The sequence below is a fragment of the Vigna unguiculata genome, chromosome 4, assembly GCF_004118075.2.
Source record: "Vigna unguiculata cultivar IT97K-499-35 chromosome 4, ASM411807v1, whole genome shotgun sequence".
Lineage (NCBI taxonomy): Eukaryota > Viridiplantae > Streptophyta > Magnoliopsida > Fabales > Fabaceae > Vigna > Vigna unguiculata.
Genome location: NC_040282.1, coordinates 1,921,197 through 1,934,853, shown reverse-complemented (window position 1 = coordinate 1,934,853; position 13,657 = coordinate 1,921,197). Strand labels below are relative to the sequence as shown.

General features: G+C 28.2%; 2 protein-coding genes across 2 annotated transcripts; both read right to left on the bottom strand.

The window, feature by feature from the left end:
• Window positions 1–222: 222 nt before the first annotated feature.
• LOC114181928 (LEAF RUST 10 DISEASE-RESISTANCE LOCUS RECEPTOR-LIKE PROTEIN KINASE-like 2.5) lies at window positions 223–1,778 on the bottom strand. The gene is made up of 2 exons (XM_028068605.1): window positions 1,740–1,778; window positions 223–1,608 (listed from the first exon to the last, which is right to left on the bottom strand). The coding sequence occupies exon 2, from the start codon at window positions 1,427–1,429 to the stop codon at window positions 530–532; it is 900 nt and encodes a 299-aa protein (XP_027924406.1). The 5' UTR covers window positions 1,430–1,608; window positions 1,740–1,778; the 3' UTR covers window positions 223–529.
• Window positions 1,779–4,818: 3,040 nt separating this feature from the next.
• Window positions 4,819–11,534, bottom strand: LOC114181924 (LEAF RUST 10 DISEASE-RESISTANCE LOCUS RECEPTOR-LIKE PROTEIN KINASE-like 2.5). The gene is made up of 6 exons (XM_028068600.1): window positions 11,402–11,534; window positions 11,222–11,287; window positions 10,385–10,495; window positions 8,429–8,668; window positions 7,863–7,925; window positions 4,819–6,068 (listed from the first exon to the last, which is right to left on the bottom strand). Exons 1-6 carry the CDS (start codon window positions 11,523–11,525, stop codon window positions 4,984–4,986), a joined length of 1,689 nt encoding a protein of 562 aa, XP_027924401.1. The 5' UTR covers window positions 11,526–11,534; the 3' UTR covers window positions 4,819–4,983.
• Window positions 11,535–13,657: the final 2,123 nt, after the last annotated feature.

Below are 13,657 nucleotides of genomic sequence, written 5' to 3'. Positions count from 1 at the left end.
GAATAATCTATTAAATTTCTAAATTTTATTTAAGTTTAAAAATTAATCAATTACTTAGGATGCTCGTCTCCAAGAATTCCAAAGTTGAAATCCTCAAGCGTAACGTTAAAAATAAATAAATCATTGTCAAACGTTTTATCTAAACATTTCTAAATTAAATATTTTACATTTTTTTTATTTGTTTCAAATATTATTCTTTAAAACTCTAATTTTAGTCACAGACACTTGAAAATTCACATAGAAGAAAGCTATTGATTGTGAAGAGAAATAACAGAATGAACAAAGGATAAATAAAATTCATAAGATAAATAGACTTCATCATAGGAAAAGAAAAGTAGTTGAAGAAATAATTCTCATGTGAATTTATCAGACACACACGAAAGCTATCATGCACAATTGATCTAGCTTCTGCAATTATTTCAGTGGCAATTCAACAAACACATAAAAGTATACTAAACAAATGTGTTGAGTGATCCTCTTTACAATATAACTAGAAAGATTTTACACAAATACAATTATATTAACTTCATTATGTTTCTGATCGAGTAGGAGAAGAAAACAAAGGTTTTGGAGGCATTTCCAAGGAGTTCATGTTACCTTCCAACATGTCTACAACTCTAGTCATTGTAGGTCTATCATTTGGGAGTGATTGAATGCACCACAAACCCACTACACTCATTCTCTTTGCAATCTCATCTTCTTCTGTGTTCATCACTTCGTACGGTCTGATTTCATTATCAACCTCAAGTCTTTTGTATGCCAAATGTGGAAAGTATATCTCACTTGTGTGACTAGCTTCAGGATTAATGTTCCTCCTTCCTCCTACCATTTCTAGTACCAACATTCCATAACTATACACATCAGATTTTTGTGAAACTCCACCAAAATGTTTATTGACCATTTCTGGAGCTAAATACCCCAGTGTTCCTCTTGGATCAGAGACAGAAATAATGCTTTCATCCCTGGGACACAACTTTGCTAGTCCAAAATCTGATATTTTAGGACAAAAATTCTCATCCAAAAGAATATTATGCGGCTTTATGTCAAAATGTAGAATTTTGGTGTTGCAGCCTCTGTGCAAGTACTCCAACCCTCGAGCTATTCCTATTGCAATTTGATATAAATTCTCCCAGGTCAAAGAGGCAATTGTTTCTGACCCTCTTTTGTAGATGAACTTATCCAAAGAACCATTAGCCATAAACTCATAAATGAGAGCCTTTTTTGGTCCTTCCAAACAAAATCCAAGAAGCGTGACAATATTAACATGAGATGTTCTACTAATGCTGGCAACTTCATTGATGAATTCTTCACCATTTCTTCTGGATGCATTCAGTAATTTTACAGCCACAGGACCACCCGTTAGTAGTTTTCCTTTGTATACTGTACCAAAACCACCTTGGCCAAGTTTAACTTTGAATGAATTAGTCATTTTCTTCACTTCTGAAAATTTGTATCTTTCCTGTGCTATAGCTCCATGATTTCTTAAGAATGCTTCAATTTTTGAATCATTGTTTTGGGGAAAAAGAAAATTGACTAGTCGGGTTGAAGACTTACGTATAAAATAACAAAGTATGAAGAAACATCCTCCGATTAAAGAACTCACAACACCTATTAAGAAATATAGGATATTAAGAAATCATAAAAATATTTTTACAATAAGTAGATATTTTCTATGAAAAAAATATTTGAATAGTTTTTTGTGCTAAAACAAAATTTGACCAATTGGACTGAAGACTTACGTCTAAAATAAGGAAGTATGAAGAACCATCCTCCAATTACAGCACTCACAACTCCTGTTACAAAATATATGATATTAAGAAACAATAGACATATTTTTATAACAAACAGATATTTTTTATGAACCGTTGTTTGAATCATTATTTGTTCTAAAACAAAGTTTGACCAGTTGGGTTGAAGACTTACGTCTAAAATAAGGAAGTGTGAAGAACCATCCTCCAATTACAGCACTCACAACCCCTGTTAAGAAATATATGATATTAAGAAACCATAGACATCTTTTTATAACAAACAGATCGTTTCTATGAACTGTTGTTTTAATCATTGTTTGTGGTAAAACAAAATTTGACCAGTTAGGTTGAAGACTTACGTCTAAAATAAGGAAGTATGAAGAAACATCCTTCAATTACAGCATTCACAACACCTATTAAGAAATATAAGATATTAAGAAAACATATATATCTTTTTATAACAAGCATACATTTTTCTATGAAGCATTGTTTTAATCATTGTTTGTGGCAAAAGAAAATTTGAGTAGTTAGATTGAAGACTTACATTTAAAATACGGAAGTATGAAGAAATATCCCCCAATTATAACATTCACAACACCTGTTAAGACATATAAGATATCATGAAACCCTAAATATTTTTTTATAACATACAGATCTTTTTATGAAACATTGTTTGTGGTAAAACAAAATTTAATCAGTCGAGTTGAAGACTTAAATCTAAAACAAAAAAGTATGAAGAAATATCCTCCAATTAAAACACTCACAACACTTGTTAAGAAATATAGGATATTAAGAAACCATAGATACCTTTTGTAACATGTAGATCTTTTCTATGAAAAATACATATGTCTAAAACAATAAAGTATGAAGAAACATCCTCCAATTACAACACTCACACTCTTAAGAAATATAAGATATTAAGAAGCCATAGATATTTTTTTATAACATGGAGATCTTCTCTATGAAACATCGTTTGAATCATTGTTTGTGGTAAAACAAAATTTGACCAATTGGATTGAAGACTTACGTCTAAAACAACAAAATATGAAGATACATCCTCCAATTATAATAGTCACACTCTTAAGAAATATAAGATATTAAGAAACTATAGATATATCTTTTTATAACATGCAGATATTTTCTAATAAAACATTTTTTGAATCATTATTTGTCATAAAACAAAAATTTGATCAATCAGGTTGAAAACTTACGTCTAAAACAACAAAGTATGAAGATACATCCTCCAATTACAACGATCACAACACCTGTTAAGAAATATAGGATATTAAGAAAGCATATTGTCATTTTCTTATAAATAATAACTTTAACCTATATAACCACTACCCTAATTTCAAACCTTATTGTCATTTTCTTATAAATCAATTGTTCGTCGTGTTATGTGACCATGCTTACAAGCACATTCCTTTCTGGGTCTATTGTACTATAAATTATTCACAGGTTTTTCCAATAACATAAATTTTAGAATGGTTGATTCTTAACAAAGACTTCATTAAATTAATAAGAATATAGTACACTTCTTAATTTTCCGATGACTTATTCGGAAGGTTAATTTTCTATTTCAAATAATACTAAATACTGATGTTAATTACAAATGAATGTACCTTTTTTTTCAGTTAGATGTAATTATTATTACATAATCCATCTAGATTTTTAGTTTAAACTTGGCACTATCTTAAGATACAGATTGAGGTATCGAGAATTGGAGTTTTATGAATTATAATGATATTTTAATGTTTTGCAGTGAATATAAAAGAAAATATCAAGTATGTAGTTGAGTCATAGTACTGGAGCTGAGCCATGGAAGTAGAAAGGACAACATATTTTGTATGAGATTAAATGAAAATGAGATTTTGTTGTATGGAGTGTGAAATGAAACATGAATTGGATGGTTGGTGGTGCTTTGGTATGAGATAATAATGCTTGAGATGGCGTGTGAAATGTGGTTGATAAAAGAGTTTCAAGGAAAACTCTTGATGATGATGTGGTTAGTATATACCTTGATAAAGGAGATGTTTAGATAAAGGAAGGTATCCTGAACTCTAATAAATGTTCACGCTCATGTAGAGTAGAATGATTGATGTGGTGAGAGTGGCAGGAGGTCCTAGTCTTGGAACATACATTAGCAGATATGGAAACCCTTGCTGGTCGTCAGGGGGTGGAGATGTCGTCGTGTAGTTAGACCTTGTGTTTGGATGTGGCTCACTGTTGAGCTCACTTTTGAAGAACTATTTTTGTTTTATGGTTCCCTTGCTCTATGAGCAACCTTGGGGACAACTGTTTCATTTTGAATTCTGTTTTCATGGTATCGTGTAGTGTTTTTGGCTTCCCCTTCAGTATATTATGGATGACTGTAAAATCCTTTATACTATACATCTCGTGTTCTAATTTACATTATATTTATGTGATGTTTTATTTAGTAGAATTTTTCTATTTAAAATGGGATGTCACAATATATTATAATAATAATAATAATAATAATAATAAAATTAGTGTTCGTGTAAGAATGTTAAAGTGAAAATAGATAATTAAATTTTAATGATTATTAATTATAATTATTCCGTATATGTTGTTGAAATTTAATTAATTGTAAGGTGACCGTTTAGTTGTTATAATTATTTAGTTACAGTTTTTAACCGTGACATAGAAAGGTTCCACCAACTTGATTTAGGGGAAATGATAATAGTAATCCTTTAAACAAAAATAAATAGGTTAAATTCAACCATTTTAAAAGTAGATATAAGAAGTTGATTTTTTGAATAAATTAAAAGAGTATTTAAACCATGTTTATAAGAGTTATTAATTTTTTTATTGAGTCAACTTCTTTTTTCTAAATTAAATATTTTACATTCTTTTTTTATTTGTTTCAAATATTATTATTTAAAACTCTCACATCACATACATTTGAAATTCACATAGGGAAAAGCTATTGATTATGAAGAAAAATAACTAGGATAAATAAAATTCATCAAGATAAATAAAATTGATTAGAGGAAAAGAAAAATAGTTGAAGAAATAATTCTCATATCAATTTATCATATATCCCCTCCAATTTAGCTTGTCACAAGAAAGCTATTATGCACAATTGATCTAGCTTCAACAATTAATTAGTGGCAATTTAACAAACACATAAAAGTATACTAAACAAATGTGTTGAGTGATCCTTTTTAGAATATAACTAGAAAGATTTTACACAAATACAATTATATTAACTTCATTATGTTTCTGATCTAGTAGGAGAGGAAAACAAAGGTTTTGGAGGCATTTCCAAGGAATTTACGTTACCTTCCAACATGTCTACAACTCTGCTCATTGTAGGTCTATCATTTGGAAGTGATTGAATGCACCATAAGCCCACTACACTCATTCTCTTTGCAATCTCATCTTCTTCTGCATTCATCACTTCATATGGTCTCACATCATTATCCACATCAAGTCTTCTGTATGCAAAATGTGGGAAGTATATCTCACTTGTATGATCAGCTTTAGGATTAATGTTCCTCCTTCCTCCTACCATCTCTAGTAGCATCATTCCATAACTATACACATCAGACTTTTGTGAAATTCCACCAAAATGTCTATTGGTCATTTCAGGAGCTAAATATCCCATTGTTCCTCTTGTACCAGAAATAGAAATAATGCTTTCATTCCTGGGACACAACTTTGCTAGTCCAAAATCTGATATTTTAGGACAAAAATTCTCATCCAAAAGAATATTATGCGGCTTTATGTCAAAATGTAGAATTTTAGTACTGCAGCCCCTGTGCAAGTACTCCAACCCTCGAGCTATTCCTATTGCAATTTGATATAAATCCTCCCAGGTCAAAGATGTAATTGTTTCTGGTTCTTGCTCTCTTTTGTAGATAAACTTATCCAAGGAACCATTAGCCATAAACTCATATATGAGAGCCTTTTTGGAGCCTTCCAAACAAAATCCAAGAAGTGTGACAATATTAACATGAGATGTTTTACTGATGCTGACAACCTCATTGATAAACTCTTCATCATTTCTTTTGGATGCATTCAATAATTTTACAGCCACCGGGATACCTGTGAGCAGCTTACCTTCGTATACTGTACCAAAACCACCTTGACCAATTTTAACTTTGAATGAATTAGTCATTTTCTGCACTTCTGAAAATTTGTATCTTTTTTGTGCTATAGCTCCATGATTTCTTAAAAATTCTTGAACATTTGAATCATTGTTTGTGGTAAAACAAAATTTGATTGGTCGAGTTAAAGACTTACGTCTAAGACAACATAGTATGAAGAAAAATACTCCAATTACCGCACTTACAACACCTGTTAAGAAATATAGGATATTAAGAAACCATAGATATATTTTTATAACATGCTCATCTTTTATATGAAATTAACATTATTTAAAAGATAACTAGAGGAGATTGCAAATAGTTAATTTGGAAAATTAGTGCAAATACTAATGGTGATAATTTATCATATATCTTTAAGTGATTAATTTATTTAATTATATCAGAAATTATCAACCAACTATATTTGTCAAATAGTTTTAAAAATGACTATATTTCTTCAAGTATTTTTAGATATTCATAACTACTATAAAGATAAATGATACTTATGATTATTTAAAAGATATTTTAGAAATTTAAAGATATTTTTAAAGATAAATTTCAAGTCCAATCAAGTCCTATATAAAGATAAAGGGAAAGCAGAAAAAAAAAAAGCTCGAAACTTTAGGGTTTAGAAACCCTTAAGGAGGCCTAAGTTCGTCCTCTTTGTCCACACTCTTCTTTTATTTTGATTCCATGGAGGACTAAGCTTTTAAGGTTGGTTCCACTATAATTTCATCGTAAATTATGAGATTAAATTAAAATAATTTTCTTATTCTTTTTATTATTGTTGTGGTTTTCACTTATCTATGTCTTTTGCTTCTTAATCAAATAGAAAATAATGATTTTAAATCTATATGCATGTTAATCATATGAGTTAAAATTAATTGACACTTTACTTTAATTTTATTTAGAAACTTTCATGTGATTAAATAAATTTTTATCAATAATTGAGACTTTACTTTGATTAAAGGTAATCACTTTAGTTAAAATTAGTCAAGATTTTACTTTGAATAATTAAGTTTTTTATTTGTTGAGAAAACAAAGGAATGGACATAATTAGATATAGTAAAATCTTGATTAGTTTTAGTTAAAGAAACTACCTTTAATCATAATAAAGTTTCAATTATTGATAAAAACTTTTCTAATTACATGAAAGTTTTTAAATAAAATCTAAGTAAACTCTCATTTGAATTTAAAAATCCTACAACTCATATGATTAGCATGTATATAGATTTAAAATCAATATTTTCTATTTGATTAAGAAGAAAATGACCAATAAATGAAAACCACAATAATAATCAAAAGAACAAGGAAACTATTTTAATTTAACTTCAGAATACAAAATAAGATTATAATGAAACCAACTTTAAAAGCTTAACCCTCCATGGAATAAAAATAACATCAAAATAAAAAAGAGAAGGTGAAGAGAGAGGACGAAATTAGGTCTCTCTAAGAGTTCCTAAACTCTGAAGTTTCACTTGTTTTTTATGTTTCCCCTATGTGTCTTTATATAAGATTTGATTGAACTTGAACTTTATATTTTCGGTTGCTGAAATTTCTCAAATATCTTTAAAATAATCATAAACATCATTTGTCTTTATACTGGTTATGAATATCTAAAAATATTTGAAGATATATAATTATTTTTAAAACTATTTGACAAATATAGTTGGTTGATAATTTATCAAATATCTAGATAATACTTTCGATTTAACAATTTTAACTTGTTTATTCTTTCTTCTTGTTACTTCTTCTGGTTGCTTTTTCTGGCTATTTCTTCTTACTTCTTCTAGAGTTTTTTGGTAATTCTAACGAGAAAAATATATTTTGAAGACCTTTTGGGATTGTTATGATTTTTGGACGATTTTACCTTCTCCTTGGATCTCCATCTTTTTCATTGCTCACCTTTCCTTTTTGGACTTTTCATTATAATGAAGACATAAACCCATTTTGTTGGGGTTAAATAAAACAAATGAAAGATATAAAAGGATAGTGGATCTATTACCTATGATAATAATAATTATAATTATCCTTGTGCCCCGGTGGTTATTTGTGTTATATGTATAATCTGCGACAATAAGCAGTGACAGTAAAAAATAAAAATAAAATAAGCAGTGAAACTAAAAAAATAAATATGATGGACTTAATTTAAGTGAAATTTTTACTAACATTTATAAAAAAAAATAAAAATTATGATACTCCGACTAAACTGATAATGTTTCATTTTTAGTTAGTCAAATTGATAACATTAATTCCAATAAAAATTGAGTTAACAAAAAAGTACAAATCCCAATCACATAAAATTTAAAAGTACAAAAGAAAAGTCATTCTTATTTTTTTAATAAAATTTAAATAGTCCAATTTTAATTTATTCAACTACTATCTTAACTTTTTAAATTTTATTAATGAAATGAACCTAATTTTTTATAAAATATTTCAAATTCATTTAGAAAAATACCTTTCTTTCCTCCACTATCGAAGGAATTCATTTTAATACAATATTTACTTAAAAGGCAATGTCATCGTTGTAAGTCAATGATCTAAGTTAGAAGAATGAATGATAAAATATACCTGAACCACCAGAAAACGTTGGTGCTAATGCTGGTGCCGGTGATAATGAAATTGGTGGTGATCGCCGTGAACGTGGCGGTGGTGGTGATGAAAACCGCAGTGGCGGTGGTGGTGATGAAAACCGCAGTGGCGGCGGTGGTGATGAAAACTGCGGCGGCGGCGGTGATGAAAACCGCACTGGCGACGGTGACGATGATGTGTGTGTTGTTTCGTTGGTAACACAACTTGTATTGTTGCAAACTATTCAGCAGTTTATGTTTCAAAATTATTAATTAATACACTTATATCATTTTCTTCAACAAATAATTGTTGAAGATATACATATAAATATATATTTAGAATAGACAACAACAAAAATAAAAGGAAAGATGATAGTTTAACTACTCAGATTATTCATTGATTTCCTCTTATAAAGTTACCCAATTTATTTTATTTCTGTTCGGTTGAAAGTTACTGTTTTAAAATATCATTTTTAGGGTAATTCTAAAAATATATTATAGGTTAAAATACTTCCTTGGTCCATATTTTTGTTGAAAAATCTCAAATAAGTCCTAAGATTTTTTTTTAGTCTCAATTAGGTCCATATTTTTGAAAATGTGTAACAATTAGGCTCATCCCGTTAGTATGATGTTAACGGTGGTAAGGACATGCCACGTGTCAGCTCCTCATTTTTTTGAATTTTGAATTTTGAATTTTTAAATTTTTTTAATTTTTTTTAAATTTTTTTTAAATTTTTTAAATTTTTTAAATTTTTTTTAATTAATTTTTTTTAAATTATTCATGTCACGTGTCACATCAATATTGTGCCACGTGTCAAGTCAGTAAGGTGACACGTGTCAAGTCATTGTTTGAATCTCAATTTGGTCCATATATTTGTTATTTTAATTATATTTTAGTCCATTTTTTTTTAATTTTCAATTTCATCTTCTCCAAATTGAGATCAAATTTAACTTTTATATAAATTTTATAATGATAACTTTATTAAACAATTTTAATAATATTAAGTTTATTTTATATTTTGTTTTAAAATTTTAAAATATTTATTTTAACTTGTTACAAAATTGTTTTAAATAATTTATATACAAATGTTAGAGTTGGTTTAAAAATAACAATTTTATAAATTTAAATATAAAATTTTAAAACAATTTTGTAAAAGGTTAAAATAAATATATTTAAAAAATTTTAAAAAAATGGACTGAAATGTAATAAAAATAACAAATATATGGACCAATTTGAGATTCAGACAATAATTTGACACGTGTCATCTTACTGACGTGACACGTGGCACAATATTGACGTGACACGTGGCATGAATAATTTTCAAAAAGAAAATAAAAAAATTTTAAAAAAAAATTAAAAAAAATTTAAAAAAAAATGAAAAAAATGTGGAGCTGACACGTGGCATATCCTTAACACCGTTAACATCATACTAACGGAATGGGCTAATTGTTACACATTTTCAAAAATATGGACCTAATTGAGACTAAAAAAAATCTTAGGACCTATTTGAGATTTTTCAACAAAAACATGGATGAAAGGAGTATTTTAACCTATATTATAAACTAGTCAAAAGAAAAATTGTTTATCAAACATGACTACTAGTAATAGGTTAAATACTCTTTTGGCTAATAAAAAGGTTACGAACTAATTAAAGTAATGTGTCAAATATAATCTTACATAAATTTTTATCAAAAACTAAAACGAGAGAAAAACTTAAATTCACAAATTCGCTATCAAAAGCATATAGAGTTTTGTTCTTTTGATTAGTAGTTGATAAATTAATAATTGATAAGCTTAAATGCTTAAAGATAATTTTGAGAAATTTGTTAATTTTTAAAGTGTAAATACTTGCACCAACGTCGTTTACAAAGACATCGTTAAATATTAATATTAATATAATGTATTTTTGACTAAATATTAATATAATACAATGAATATGAAAGGACGAATACTTACCCACGGTGGTAGTAGTAGTAGTGCTATTAATACTAACATGTTGTGACACGTCATTAAGTATGCGTGCCACGTAGGCAGAATTATTACCCATGAACCTGCTGCTGCTGTAATCTGTTTATCATCAACAGTCATATCTATTAATAAATTTAAACACACTTTTTATGGGTAAAATTTAAAAGAATTTTAGTTTTAATTTTAATTTTCTGGTCTTGTAATATTTTTTACATTAAGTATTTTTTATACTTTTCAACTTCATTTTAAAATTTATTATTTAAAGAACAAAACATATATATGACTATTTTAAGAAATATTTAAATTCCATATTATTTTATTAAATTCTTAAAATGTTGCTCTTCTCTCTGTTAATTTAATTTATACATTGTCGTTAGCTATTAGAACAAATGAAAAAAAAAAAAATTACTTATGCATACACTGTTTACTCATTTAACTATCTCTAAAAAAGTTAAATATAGTTTACTCTTATTTAAATTGAATCAATTTAATTGTTTGTGACCTCTTCTACCATACCCACGCTATTTTCTTCACGACTCTCCTCCCTCTTTCACCCTGCCTTCATTACTTAATTCTACTTTTTGTTCTGCACCTTCACTAACTTTAGAGAAATATTCCACTTCTCAATCTTATATATATAGAAAATTTTGTGAAACAATGAATCAACACTCTGTTCAGTTGTCGGCTGGGACTCATTAACATTACTACATGACCCTTTCTTTGACCATATTATAGAGGTAAAATGTGTATACTTTATGTATTTAGAAAAGAATAAACACTGAAGATGCATAATTAAAATTGCGTAAAATATATAAAGGTACTCACTTTTTCTATCATCACACCCCGTGAAGACATCACCAACTTTGTTTACGATTTTTGAATGGTTTTGACCTGCAACCAGTACCATCCATAACATGCTTTTAATTTAGTCTAGTTGAATCAAGGAAAAGAAAAACCTATGTCTATCAATGTACGATTAATTTCTTCTGATATATGTGTACTTACCCAGAAGCATAGACGAAGCGTTGCAGTTCACATGACATGCAGTTGGAAGAAGAAGTGTTGCAGAGAACAGAAAGAAGAGAGTGAGTCTGCGGAACATGTTTAGTTTCAATGCATTTGCAAACATAGGAAAGAGCTAAGTACCTATCTTACGTTTTAATGGGAGATTCCTCGGTCACAGAATTCGAAAAGATCCAATAATGTCTACATTTTGATGTGTGAAAAAGTTGAAAGATATGAAAATTTCTCTCCAGCTGGAAAGAACCCGAGAAAGAAGGGCCACACTCTTGGCTTTTTCCCGACCAAGTCAAATCGTTATTAACTATTTCCGATTTCATTAACACCGTGATAATTATACAGCTACTTCTTCATTATAAATAAAATAAATTCTGTCAAAAGTTCCTAACTTACGGATTCGATTCGATCCATTATCTACGTTTTAACCAGTCAATGATCAAATTAGAAGGTATCCTGAATTTTCTTCAGATGTAAACAAAATATCAAACTCAAGTTTTCTTTTATTTTTTTTTCTGGCTAGGTTAACAATCGTAATTGACGACCTTCTCCCAAGATATTATTATTATTATTATTATATAAATTTGGGTTAGAATTATTTTTATTACAAAAATGAATCATTATTAATTAATCTCGTTTTTTTTTCATCACATTTAATTTTTGAAAAGATAAAATTATATTCAAAAAAACATTTTTGACATAAATACTCTTTTTTTTTAATTAGATCCAATTGAAAATATCTTTTACAATAACTACATTTTCAAAAAAATACTTTATACCTCTGAATTACACTTTTTGATCGTCTAATTTTATCAGGCATAAACACTGTTTTAGAAACTTATTTTGATAATTCAATGTATGCAAGCAAATAGAAACTGAAACAATAAATTCTTTTCAAAACGTTTTTCTTTTGAAATAGAGAATAGTATTTTGAACCTACAAACTTTTTTACATCTATTTATCCATTTATATTATCTTTCACTGGCTTCTACGTTTTCTTTTTCTTTAAAAATACAAAAGTTTATTTTTGTTAATTTTATTCCTGTAAAGAGTTATAGTATTGTAAAAAAACCTTTTTCCTTTTCAATTGGGTTTTTCATGTGGACGTGAATCTACTTTACCAATCTTTTGAGAATACAATTACAACAGAGTATTGCTCTGTTTCTGTTTTAAGTACAAATGAACGTTGATATCCTTTACTGACTAATCACAAATAAGTTCCACTTTGCACAAAGGTTAACTTGATCTCTGTTAAATCAAGTATAGTAGCAGAGTTATGAGTTAATAACTGAGAGATATATATTTTTTTTTTGGAAACTTAGTTTAATTAGTTTCATATACATCCAGGAATCTAACCCTAAATAAATGAGGCTTGTGTAAGATAAAACCCCTTTTCAATGCCCAGTTATGATGCTCCAAAAGTAGTAACTTTTCCACAAAATCATTCTTCCCTCTCTTCATTCAATTTCATGATCAATTTTAAGATATGTTATGACATGCATGATGCTGGTCTCTAAACCTATATAAATAGAAGTCTAAATACTATAATCCTCCCCTTTCTTAAAAAAAAAAAAAGTCAAAATCTATGAGGTAGTGTGAGTTTTTTGTTATTTATTCTTTCCTCAGGCACTAAACTGTTCATTTTACTGAAAGGGATAACTTCCTCTATCTGAAAGAATTTTGAGGTTAGGTACACATGTGTTAATTTTGGATTCATAAAAAGCTATAAGACGTGACCTTAGATTATGTATGTAAGTGTCCTTTGATTGCAGATGGATTATAGATTTAACTTTCAAAATAGTGAATTCATTTTAATTACAATATTTACTTAAAAAGCAATGTCATCGTTGTGAGAGCTTCAATGATCTAAGTTAGAAGAAAGAATGATAAAATATACTTGAACCACCAGTTTTATATATATATATATATATATATATATATATATATATATATATATATATATATATATATATATATATATAACTCGTGTTATAGATCTTGGTTGTGGTTTGATCGAAGCATAAAATAGCATGATGACACTTTTGTAATTTTTTCAAAGTTTCATGCTTCGATTTAGAATATATTCGAAACAAAAAACGCCTTTTTGCTTCAGTTATAAGAAAATCGGTGCCAAAAAGTTTATCAGTATTTCAAAAATGTCACTAGGGTGATATTTGACTTCGGGTGAAATTGAACTGGTGCCAAAAAGGGGTTTCTGCCTCGGTTAAAAGTTGAACCGAGGCA

Excerpts from the sequence above, each read along its gene's own strand:
- LOC114181928 (XM_028068605.1), bottom strand. The coding sequence starts at position 1,429 with ATGACTAATTCATTCAAAGTTAAACTTGGCCAAGGTGGTTTTGGTACA.
- LOC114181924 (XM_028068600.1), bottom strand. The coding sequence starts at position 11,525 with ATGTTTGCAAATGCATTGAAACTAAACATGTTCCGCAGACTCACTCTC. Across the intron at positions 11,288-11,401 it reads CGCTTCGTCTATGCTTCTGG|GTCAAAACCATTCAAAAATC; the intron begins GTAAGTACACAT and ends TACTGGTTGCAG. Across the intron at positions 6,069-7,862 it reads TATAATTATTATTATCATAG|GTGTTGTAAGTGCGGTAATT; the intron begins GTAATAGATCCA and ends ATTTCTTAACAG.